Raw genomic sequence first — 12,089 nt, forward strand, 5'->3', positions numbered from 1 at the left:
GCTCAGCTCTGGCCGTTGCGACTACTCGGGGAATGAACCAGTGCATGGAAGATCTTTATCTCTGCCTCTACTTCTCTCTGTAAATCTGCCTTTCAAACAAGAATAATTAATACGTCTTTTAAAAATTAAGAATTATACACCCGGTGCAGTAGTCTAGCAACGGAAATCCTCACCTTGCACATGCTGAGAACCCATAAGGGCACCAGTTCTAATCTCGGTAGCCCCACTTCCCATCCTGCTCCCTGCTTGTGGCCTGGGAAAGCAATCAAGGATGGCCCATGAACCTTGAGACCCTGCACCCGTGTGGGAGACCCAGAAGACACTCCTGGCTTGGATTGTCTCAGTCCCAGCTGTTACTGCCATTTGGGGAGCGAATCAACGAACAGAAGATTTTCCTCTCTGTCTGTCCTCCTCTCTATATATTTGACTTTCCAATTAAAAATTTTTTTAACTAAGAATTAAAACACACACACACATGCCAGCCTGATTCCTCTGCTTCTGATGCAGCTATTTGTTTATGTGCACCCTGGACAGCAGCAGGTTCAAGCCCCTGCTACTCCCAGGGTAGACATTGACTGACCCCGGCTTCTGTTTCTAATCCGGCCCAGACCTGGTTTTGTGGGCATTTAGAAGAGAACTAGTAAGTTGAAGATCTTTTATTTTTCTGCCTTTAAATAAAGATAAAAATGAAAATTATAGAACAACAACAAAAAACCCAACCATGTCTGTTGCAAGGAGCTCCCGGCAACTCAATAATGGCCTGATTGCACTGACCACCCTGTGGATCAGTTCTCCGGATATGACTCTTGCAGTGCTAATCAGGACTGGGCTTATTCTAATTGTCTGTGTTTTACTGCAGCCTCTGAGACTTCTGCAGGAAGTTTCTGACAAAAAATGAAAGTTTCTGGCAAGTATCTGAGGAAGTAGTCGTGGGAGGGAGATTCCCTTCCCTGCGGGACAGGGTCCTATTGGTCACTTACAGAGAAGCTGTAGGAACTCCCTTTAAACTTAAAAAAAAAAAAAAAAAGACAATTTGAAAGGGAAATTTCCCTTGGAATCTGGCAATGTCATTTATCAGGAAAAGTGTGTGGAAATGAGGAAATGGAACCATTCAGAGAAGTTGACCTTGAATCACTTTAAGTTCAGACCAGTTTGAAAATTTCATACTTCTACATTTGAACATTTAGAATCTGTTGGATAATAATCTAACACCAGCCACCTTCACATTTCCAGAGAGAGCTAACCTCACCAAATATTTCTATATCTGCAATGTGTGCCTGAGATCGGTTGCTTCTGTCATCATCGGCACCCAAAGATAACATTCCCCTCCCCAAAGGGCTCCTTCACATGCTGAAGCACACAAGCAGGAAGATGTGGCAGTAGGGACAAAGCTGGCTACTTCTCCTGTTAGGACGTAACAGCTCTTGTTTCTGGTTTAATGTCTCATATCAAGGAATCTTGGTGGTTGTCTGTATTTGCCCCTGAACATCCTACAGGTCTAGAAAAATCTCTAAGGAAGGATTAGGCAAGACAGAGAGCTAGTTTGAAACTCTTGCCTGTTGAGGGAGAAGAACCAGTGTGGCAGGGTTCCGTCACTGTTTATTTCCTTCAAACACAGTAGCTCATAACAAGAACTGTATCTCCACGCCACCGTGGTGTTCAGTGGAAAATCTAGAGAGAGAGGAGAAGGTGGGCGAGGAAGAATAAGTTTAACTTCTTAGTCCTTGAGTGTCTCAAATAGTTTGAAAAATCCTGCTTTACCACACATTCTTAAAGTTCAGTGAAAATTGAAAAACCCAGTTAAAGCAAACCAACAACTTTCAGACAAGAGAAATTGAAAGCACCTACTATATGCTAAAGACAGTCATAAGAGAGCTGGATTCCATAGACTAACGAACATGTTTAGAGAAATTTGGTAACCAGCTATATTTTGACTTCTTACGAATATTTCTGTCAGTCTGGGACTAGGGGGCTTCCTACCGTCACGGTGTACAATCAACGAAATGAGGATTGCTTGAAGGAAACAGTTCCGGAACAGGATACTGAGGAGATTGGATCCACCCTTTCGAACCTGCAACACCAAACCAGGAAATCATCTGTGTTCCACCAATTAGAACATCCTGAATTTTTAGACAGTCACGCCTTGCCCTTGGCCTCACGTCATTATGGGAAAGGCCAGCAGCCAAAAGAACATTCTCGGCTTGCATCTACCTGTGTCTGCTCTTTCAACTTTGTACAAAACAAAACAGCTTCCTGTGTAATTTGACTCAGGAAAAACCGGCTATTCCAACATATGTGGAATAGCTGATTGCTTCTATCTTGGTTGTTCCAATGTCAGTTTAATGAGCTAAGCAACAAATGAATATGCCAGTTTATGCTATCACAGATCCACTGACGTACCACCAGACTTGCTTGTTGGGTACACCGAGAGGAAAGTGACTGTCATGACTAATGTTTGTGAAGTCAGGGCCTTTGCTCATTGCGATGACTGCAATGGCCTCACTGTTTTACTCACTTGCACTGTGTGCCTGGGGTAGTATTGGATCATCTTATTAATGCTTTGAGTGTATCCTTCTGCAAAATATAAACACTGAGGTCTAAGGATTTCTTAGAGGCTGAAATCTATTTTGTGTTTGTGTCTTGCTCATCTTTAAATGTTTAAAATAATATTCTCATAAAAATTTAAACAATGGGGCCCAGCAGCGTGGCCTAGTGGCTAAAGTCCTTGCCTTGAACGCCCCGGGATCCCATATGGGCACCGGTTCTAATCCCGGCAGCTCCACTTCCCATCCAGCTCCCTGTTTGTGGCCTGGGAAAGCAGTTGAGGACAGCCCAAAGCTTTGGGGCCTTGCACCGCGTGGGAGACCTGGAAGAGGTTCATGGTTGCCGGCTTCGGATCGGCGCAGCACTGGCCATTGCGCTCACTTGGGGAGTGAATCATTGGATGGAAGATCTTCCTCTCTGTCTCTCCTCCTCTCTGTATATCTGACTTTGTAATAAAAATAAATAAATCTTAAAATAGCAGAGAACATCAATACCTTTAAAAAAATTCCTAATCGCTTTTGAAAGTCTTCTAGTTCGGAATTATTTTTAAGAAGAAAGGAAAGGGCCCGGCATGATGGCCTAGTGGCTAAAGTCCTTGTCTTGAATGCACCGGGATTCCATATGGGCGCCGGTTCTAATCCTGGCAGCTCCACTTCCCATCCAGCTCCCTGTTTGTGGCCTGGGAAAGCAGTTGAGGACCGCCCAAAGCCTTGGGACACAGCATCCGTGTAGGAGACCTGTAGGAAGTTCCTGGCTCCTGGCTTTGGATCGGTATAGCACTGGCCTGTTGCATTCACTTGGTGAGTGAATCATCGGACAGAAGATCTTCCTCTCTATCTGTCCTCTCTGTTTATCTGACTTTGCAACTAAAAAAAAGAAATCTGTGAAAAGAAAGATTCATTTTTATTGGAAAGGTAGATTTACAGAGAGAAGAAGAGACAGAGAGAAAGATTTGTCCTCTGGTTCACTCTCCAAGTGGCCACAATGGCCAGAGCTGAGCCGATCCAGACCCAGGAGTTTCCTTCAGGTCTCCTATGTGGGTGCTGAGGCCCAAGAACTTGGGCCGTCTTCCTAAGCCACAAGAAGGGAAGTGAATGGGAAGTGGTGTAGCTGGGACACTAACCAGCATCCATATGGGGTCCCAGTGCTTGTAAGGCAACGATTTAGCCACTGAGCCATCACACCAGGTCTTGGTGTTTTTATTATTATTTTTATTCAATAAAATGCTGGCCAGTTTTTCTATCCACATTTTACTGCTAGTGTTTTTGCAGCAGTGCAAACCACAGCTTAAGATTTTGGAAAATGTTTACCTAAGTCGGATAGCCAAACATTAGGTAGGGACCAGACCCGAACCTGTACTTATGCTCTAGCAGTATTTGTTGTATTTGTTTACATATTTATTTGTTTCATGTACTTGAAAGGTAAAGCAACACACACACACACACACACACACACACACAGAGTTTCCATCTGCTACTTCATTCCCCAAAAGCCCACAACGGCGAGGATTGGACCAGAGCAAAGCCAAGAGCCAGGAACTCCAGCCAGATCTGCCACGTGGTTGGCTGGGGTCCAGGCACTTGAGCCATCACCTGCTGCTTCCAAGGATGCATTGGCAGAAGTCGGGTCAGAAGCAAAGCAGCCAGAGCCCAACCGGCATTCCAACATGGGATGTAGGCGCCTGGGGTCATGGCCACCTGCCCCAGCTGATAAAAATCAAACAAAAAATCGATTGTTATCTACTGAAAAGGGTTTGCAGAAAGTGGAAGTGGAAGAAAGAATGCATTCACGGTCTCCGAGTCAAGCTTTTTCTTTTCTTCCGGTTCATTAGTTGTGCAACAAATACATATATACACAGCTATTTTAGAAAAATCATAGTAGTAACTCAAACGCAAATACAACCATGTTTGTTTCCATTTAAATTACTCATGTTCACGTTGCTCTGAAACTTTGGGATGAATGGGAACGTAAGATTTCGTCAAATCTCCCTACTAAATCTAGATACTTCCCGCTGTGCTAATCCCCTTCCTCCTCTCGTTTCCCATAAGCTTTCGGGTCTGGTATCGCCTCACTCTTCGGGACTGGATAACCCCGGGATCCCCCGAGGCTCCCCAAGGAGAGGGAGGCTTCACTGGCCAGGGCCGGAAGTCCAGGAAATGGGGGTCGCTGATGGCCACGCCCCAGGCGCTGCTTCGGAACCCCCAGAATTTAATGCGGTGTAAAGATCGCGGGGTCCCTGTGGGGTCAGGGTGTGGACACCCGAACACCGGTCCATGCACAGGACCAGGTCCCAGGTCCCAGGTGCTGCTGTCCGTTGTTTTTTCCCACCGGAGGTCCGAGGGAACAGCCCCCTCCCCTCCCTGGGAGCTGTCGCTCTCCCGGCCCGCGCCGTGACGTAACTTTTCTGCGCCGGGGGCGGGCCGCGCGACGCCATCTCCGCGCGCCCGGCTAGGGGTGGGGGGGCGCTGGGTGTGGGGCGGCTCCGGGGCCGGGGATGGCGGCGGCCGCGGGTGCGGCGGCTCCGGGACGAACAGGAGAAGCCCTGGGAGCGCTGTGAGATGGGCCGGTGAGTGTCGTCAGGTAGGGGTGGCCGGCAGGCTGGCCATGGTGAGGTCAGGCAGGCCTAAGCTCGGAGCTCCAGAGGAAGTGGCCCCCCGAGCAGCCCGTTGCTTCGCCGGGCCGGGGCCGAGAACCGCGGGAGGACGGAGTTGGCGAAAAGAGGCCGCGCCTAGACCCTCGGCCCGCTCCCCTACGCCACAGCCTGGAGGGCGGCGCGCTCCCCCAACTCCCCCGGCTGGGTGTCCGTGGGCCCGAGTGTCCCGAGTCTGCGAGCGGGAAGGGGCCGCCCAGCAAGGAAGCGTCGCCTGCCGGGGGCCTCGCCCCTGCAACCCTGGCTTGAGGTGGCGACCCCCTTCCCCCAGTCCCTGGAAACGCACAGTTCCCATTTGGTGTCCTGCCCCTGTCGGAGCACGGAGTGCGGGATCACGGGAAGACGTCACCCTCCCTCCCCCAGGTCCTTCCAAGCTTCTCCCAGTCTGTCAGGTTCCTGGCTCCTCCTGACTGCGTCGGCAGCTCGCAGCACAGTTGGGGTGACAGGCTGAGTCTCTGTACCCCCGTTCCCCCCATTTGAGAAAGTTCTCCCAGTCATCCGGAGGCTGAAACGTGTGCTGCGTCTTGCAAGTCCGGCGGGCGCCCGGGCTTGTTACTCATCTCTCCCGCACACTTTTTTCGGGGGACTTCTCCTTGTTACTGTGTTTGCTAACCTCTGGCTGACCAAAATGCGGGTTAGCTTTCATGTGTTAGTTGCAGAGAGCAAGCAAGCATCGTTTTGGGATTGTGAGGTGTGTGCACGGTTTTTGTGGGGGGCAATGAACAGCTTTTCTTACTGAAGGGGATGCGTGATTGGTGCCTGCTGTATATTTGCGGGGTTAGGAATTCGTTTCCCTTGGTGCCCTATCTTCTCTTTGGTATGTGAGGCTGTGCCAGTCTTTGGAGATGAATGTTGCTTCCGTTTGCGTGAAGGCTTGCCGCGTTCAGTAGCGTCTGGACAGGGCGGCCGGGGTACTCCTCAGGACCTCGGTCCCTGTTTTCAGTGGCAGTGGCCGCCTTCTTGCACACCGTCCCTTTCTGGCAAGTGTCGTTTCACGGAGGAATAGTCTGTGATGCTGCCTGAGGATCAAGGTGACGTTTTCAGTTTCCATCATATCCGATTCAGTTCTTTGAACGTTGTCACATAGAAAATTTTTACACACAGACGCTAGCCCGATTTTTAGAATCTGGAAAAGTGTTAATAAGGCTTCCCCCCCCGGGGTGACTCCCCTTGACCTCTTTTTATGCCCCAGAAACATAAAGAATTCTTGCTGCACTAGTGCAGCTCTTCTCATCTAAATAACCTTCAACCCTGAGGGGCCATAAAAGGCTAAATTCTGTGAGGTGGGTTTTCATTGCTATCCTTTGCTAACACGGGGACAATCCTAAGTTTTTGTGCATTTGACTGAACGTTGACTTGGAGGTAAAGGTAACCTGTGGGGAATAAGCACCAATGGGATGACGATGCTGTTAAGGAAGAGTGGTGACGTTGGATAGCTGGACATTCCCCCCAGCACCGCCCCGGGGATGTCAGATTAGGACTTACATATGACCTTTTCCCCCTTCACCTGCCCTTGCACTCTGCACCAGCGGCTCTGACCTCTGGTGCAGAGAAGTGACTGCAACGGCTGGTACTGCGCCGATCTGAAGCCAGGAGCCAGGAGCTTCTAGGTCTCCCACACGGGTGCAGGGTCCCAAAGCTTTGGGCCATCCGCAACTGCTTTCTCAGGGCACCAGCAGGGAGCTGGCTGGGAAGCGGGCCACCAGGATTAGAACCAGTGACCATACGGGATCCCGGCACATGCAAGGCGAGGACTTTAACCATTACGCTATTGCACCGGGCCGACGCTGGGCCTTTCTGCAGTGACTCTGGAGAGGTCAGTCAGACTCCTGCTCACTCTCTCTTTGTTGCTGTCTTCCAGGCTCCCAGGCCACCCGGGAGGACAGGAACTACAGCTGCTCGGAAGCCCCCAGGGGAGCTCAGGTAATGTAGGCACTTTGGATTCCTTGTGCCAAAAGGCAGCTGGGAAAACAGGATGTACTCTCAGACAGCTCTTTTCAGATCCAAAGAACAGGAGTTCAGTTGGAAGAATTAGGTACCAAGTTCATATACACTGAAGTGTGCAGACCAAAGAGATGCTTTTTGTTTTGACAGCGGACAGAAGCATTTGTGAAAGGTGGCAAGAGAAAGGAGAGAACTTTCTTATGAAGTGTACAGATCTAAGAAATCAACAGGCAGATTTGGAGGAATGGAATTGGAGTTTTATGAAGTGGTGCTTAGAGCAGATCTACGATGGAAAAGGAGCCATTGGCAAGAGAAAACACAGACAAGCAAAGGGAATGGAAAAAGAAGGCAAATTGAAGTTGGTCCTGGGGATAATTTTTGTTAGACCAGGAGACAGGAAGTCTGTGTGAAGTCAAAACAGTTTCGATGCTATTTGGGGAGGAGGAGAAGCAAATCCAAGGGTGAGCTGGTGTAATCTTACTTCAAGGGCTGCCGGAAGTTTGAAAGTCTATTTCAGGAGGCAAAGAAGATACTATGTTTTATAATGTTTAGGGAGCTAGAGTTTTTTTAAGACAAGAAAACCTGAAAACTCCCTGACACTTGGGTCCTGGAGGAGCTGGTGATAAGAGGCCAGGACAGGCCTGGGTGGACAGGACAGACGCAGGTGAGATCATCCCCTGATTTAGTCTGAGAAAAAGAAGCAGGGATGAGGTCATACGTTCAGGGAAAGAAGGTGGCATGGTTAGTCGTTGGTAGAAAAAGGAGAATCTTCGGGAAAAGAGCCAGCAGTGAAAGATTGGGTGTTGAAAGCCTCCCGCAAAGGGGACCTCAGCCGGAGCCAAGGTCCTCAGGAGAGGCCTGACTAAGCCTGAAACTGTCGGTCTCAGGCGGTGCAGCCCTTGAGGGTGCATTGTTGACTGCTCGTCCTTGTAGTTTTGTGCTTTGTGGTTTCTCTATTTCTGGTACTTCCTAGGCTGGGTAGTCTGGGAGGCAGCCTGGTTTGCTCCTTTTCATACCTCTTTCCAACAGTATCTTTTGTTATTTCGTCTTCCATAGGTTCAGTTCTGTTTCTTTTGACTTGGTTCCTCCCTAGGTTACTTTTCTTTGCCTCTGATTTATTCCCTAGCAGATGTGGGCACCCCAGCCAGCAGCAGAGAGGGGTGCAGGGAAGCCACAGAGAAGTCCCTTCTGATGCCCCAAGGAACAAGCCGACCCCTTCCAACCTCCAGGAACACCACAAAGCAATATGAAACCTGTTCATGAGAGGAGTCAGGAATGCCTTCCACCAAAGAAACGAGACCTCCCCGTGACCAGCGAGGATATGGGGAGAACTACCAGCTGCTCCACTAACCACACACCCTCCAGCGATGCCTCTGAGTGGTCCCGAGGGGTTGTGGTGGCGGCGGGGCAGAGCCAGGCAGGAACCAGAGTCAGCCTGGGAAGTGATGGAGCTGAGGCCATTACTGGTCTGACGGTGGACCAGTATGGCATGCTGTATAAGGTGGCTGTGCCACCTGCCACATTCTCACCGACTGGCCTCCCATCCATGGTAAACATGAGCCCTTTGCCCCCCACGTTTAATGTAGCGTCTTCACTGATCCAGCATCCTGGAATCCACTACCCCCCAATTCACTATGCTCAGCTCCCGTCCACCTCACTGCAGTTTATCGGGTCTCCTTATAGCCTTCCCTATGCTGTGCCACCAAGTTTCCTACCGAGCCCTCTCCTTTCTCCTTCTGCCAACCTCACCACCTCTCATCTCCCACACTTTGTGCCATATGCCTCCCTCCTGGCAGAGGAAGCCGCTCCCTCGCCCCAGGCGTCATCCCCTGCCCACTCATTTAACAAAACCCCTTCTGCCACCTCCCCATCTGGGCAGTTGCCACATCATGCGAGTACGCAACCACTGGACCTCGCTCCAGGCCGGATGCCCATTTATTATCAGATGTCCAGGTTACCTGCTGGGTATACCTTGCATGAAACCCCTACAGCAGGTGCCAGCCCAGTTCCAGTTCTTACCCCTCAGGAGGGCCAGCCCACTCTGGAAACAGCTTCTGCCAATGGAGGACAGAGGCGAGAACGAAATTTATTAAGACGAGAAAGTGAAGCCCTCGAGTCCCCCAGCAGCAAGGGTGAAGGCCAAGGACTGGTGCCAGTGGCGGAGTGTGTGGTGGACGGACAGTTGTTTTCAGGTTCTCAGACTCCACGGGTGGAGGTGGTGGCGCCAGCACATCGAGGAACCCCAGACACGGATCTTGAGGTGCAGCGGGTAGTTGGCGCTTTAGCTTCTCAGGATTATCGCATGGTGGCAGCTCAGAGGAAGGATGAACCTAGCCCCCTTAACCTGTCCCATCATACCCCTGACCAGCAGGGTGAGGGGCGAGGGTTAGCCAAGAACCCTGCAGAGCTGACAGAGAAAAATCAGGCCCGTGGGCTCTATCCTCAATCCCATCAAGAAGCGGTGAAACATAGACCTTTACCCAAAGCAATGGTTGTAGCTAATGGCAACCTGGTGCCCACTGGAACTGACCCAGGCCTGCTGCCCGTGGGCTCGGAGATCCTGGTGGCATCAAGTCTGGACATGCAGGGCAGAGCCACCTTCCCAGACAAGGAGCCAACGCCACCCCCTGTTACCTCCTCCCACTTGCCCTCCCATTTCATGAAAGGCGCCATCATCCAGCTGGCTACAGGGGAGCTGAAGCGGGTGGAGGACCTCCAGACCCAGGATTTTGTGCGCAGTGCCGAAATGAGTGGGGGGCTGAAGATTGACTCCAGCACGGTTGTGGACATTCAGGAGAGCCAGTGGCCTGGATTTGTCATGCTGCATTTCGTGGTCGGTGAGCAGCAGAGCAAAGTGAGCATCGAGGTGCCTCCTGAGCACCCCTTCTTTGTATATGGCCAGGGTTGGTCCTCCTGCAGCCCTGGGCGGACTGCACAGCTCTTCTCTCTGCCCTGTCACCGGCTACAGGTGGGAGATGTCTGCATCTCTATCAGTTTACAGAGCTTGAACAGTAACTCAGTTTCTCAGGCCAGCTGCGCTCCGTCAGGCCAGCTGGGGCCCCGAGAAAGGCCTGAGAGGACAGTCTTGGGACCCAGAGAGCTTTGTGACAGTGAGGGGAAGAGCCAACCGGCAGGAGAGGGCTCCCGTGTGGTAGAGTCCTCCCAGGCTGAGCCTGGTGCTCAGGCCTGCTGGCCAGCTCCAAGCTTCCAAAGATACAGTGTGCAAGGGGAGGAGGCACGGGCTGCGCTGCTCCGTCCCTCTTTCATTCCACAGGAGGTAAAGCTGTCCATCGAAGGGCGTTCCAATGCGGGAAAATGAACGTCTTCTCCAGACCAGGCATGGGGATTTAACCCCAGCGCTGAGCCTCACCATAGGCAGGCAGAGGTGTTGCACACGCTGAGCAGGGAAAGGCTCTCTGGGGGAAAGAGGAGGTATGGAGATAGCCTCTCCAGGTGGGACCCGTTGCTCATTGCCCCCATGGCATCCTTTCAAGACAGCCCCAGAGGGTGCTGTGTCAGAGCACAGCAGGCCTGAGCCAAGAAAGGAACGGGGTGCACACAGAATAAGAAACATTCCAAAACCAGGGCCTCCCTGTTCTTTCCTCTCCATCCCTAGCTCTGGTGAGGGAAAGTACAGGCTTTGGGAGCAGGTGGCAGAGGGAGGCAGAAGAGAAAGAGCCAAAAATGATGATCCACAGCTTATAGTAGCAGTTAAACTGTCTGAAGTTTTTGTTTTTGTTGTTTTCTTCATTTCTTTGGTGGAGGGCAGGAGGCCCAATGGTTGGAAATAAGAGGGTTCCCACCCAGGACCCGTCTTGTGAGCAATGTGCACTTTAAAGGGTGATTTTGTTACAGACGTCTGTGGCTGGGTTTGTTGGGGAGGAGCGCTGTCACCTGAAGGACTGTGCTTGAGCCTCTGCTCCAGCCCTTTCCTATCTCTTCCTCACCATCCCTACAAGGCTTCTAGGGGGCCGGAAGAGAGAGAGAGAGAGGCCTCTCCAGGGTTCACTGAAAAGGTTGGAGGACTCTGAGACAAGGACTTGATAGCTGGGTGATGTTGGGGCTCCAGGCAAGGCCTCTGGAAAGGCCTCACAAAGCTCCTCCCACACAGCATGGCACACAAGTCGCTGAGCGCCTCGTTGGTAAATGGTGACTTTGGAAAGAACCAGTGGAGCCTCTCTCCCAGGCACCCATCCCCCTCCGACTTCTGTGTGTCGTGCCTAAGTGCCTGCGCTGCCCCCACCCTTTTGCTGCCCTGACCTTCTGCATGTGTTGTGCCCTGGGCGTCATTTGTGGCTGCACTGCCTCTCCTTTGCAAAGTTGACTGTCCTCCAACCAAGACCTCTGATTTCCTTCTCAGCTATGCTCTCTGGTTTTAAAAACTCAAAATCATGTCCCCTCCTCTGCTGCTGCTGCCAAACAGCTTGGTGGAGAACCAAGAAGGGAACTATGCCCTGAGCCAGGGCAGATGCCCCTGCTGGGCAATGCCCATCCTGGCACTTTTCCACAGCCATTCCCAAGTTAATCCACTGACTCTCACACCATTCAGAACTCTGCAAGCTGTGCCCTCTCACCGCCAGCTCCAAGGTTCGAGGATGTCCTTGATAGTATTTCATTGCCTGAAGTAGATTTTGTCTCGTGATGGTATATGCCTCTGCAAAGAGTGTTTTCCATCTTATTTGCATTTACCCCTGTACATCTTTTAGCATCAGCTTCAACCGTGGAATTCCACTGGGTATTGGGAATTAAGCTCTTCCATCAGCTTAGGTGGTTGACTTTTTGTTTGTGTTTGGGGGATTGGGTTTTTAGACTCTTGAAGGCAACTCAGGGTATTGTCTTACACCCAGCCCTCTGGTTAGGCTTCTAGGGTATGACCCTGGCATTTCCTTTATCAATATACCGGGACTGGCTGAGATCTGATGTCTGCTCTGTCAAAGACTTTAGGCAAGTC

The 12,089-nt window shown here is 51.1% G+C and overlaps 1 protein-coding gene across 2 annotated transcripts; it reads left to right on the forward strand.

The window, feature by feature from the left end:
• The first annotated feature begins 4,976 nt into the window (after positions 1-4,976).
• On the forward strand, positions 4,977-11,836 carry ATXN1L (ataxin 1 like). Of its 2 annotated transcripts, none has more exons than XM_004584001.2 (3): positions 4,977-5,110; positions 7,056-7,117; positions 8,268-11,836. In XM_004584001.2, exon 3 carries the CDS (start codon positions 8,385-8,387, stop codon positions 10,455-10,457), a length of 2,073 nt encoding a protein of 690 aa, XP_004584058.2. In that variant the 5' UTR covers positions 4,977-5,110; positions 7,056-7,117; positions 8,268-8,384; the 3' UTR covers positions 10,458-11,836. The 2 variants fall into 2 exon arrangements, with proteins under 2 accessions (XP_004584058.2, XP_058531099.1); XM_058675116.1 differs by having other exon boundaries at positions 4,979-5,110; positions 8,265-11,836.
• The last annotated feature ends 253 nt before the right edge of the window (positions 11,837-12,089 follow it).

This window comes from Ochotona princeps, chromosome 16 (genome assembly GCF_030435755.1).
Source record: "Ochotona princeps isolate mOchPri1 chromosome 16, mOchPri1.hap1, whole genome shotgun sequence".
Lineage (NCBI taxonomy): Eukaryota > Metazoa > Chordata > Mammalia > Lagomorpha > Ochotonidae > Ochotona > Ochotona princeps.

Coding starts and splice junctions, on each gene's coding strand:
- ATXN1L (XM_004584001.2), top strand. CDS start 8,385: ATGAAACCTGTTCATGAGAGGAGTCAGGAATGCCTTCCACCAAAGAAA.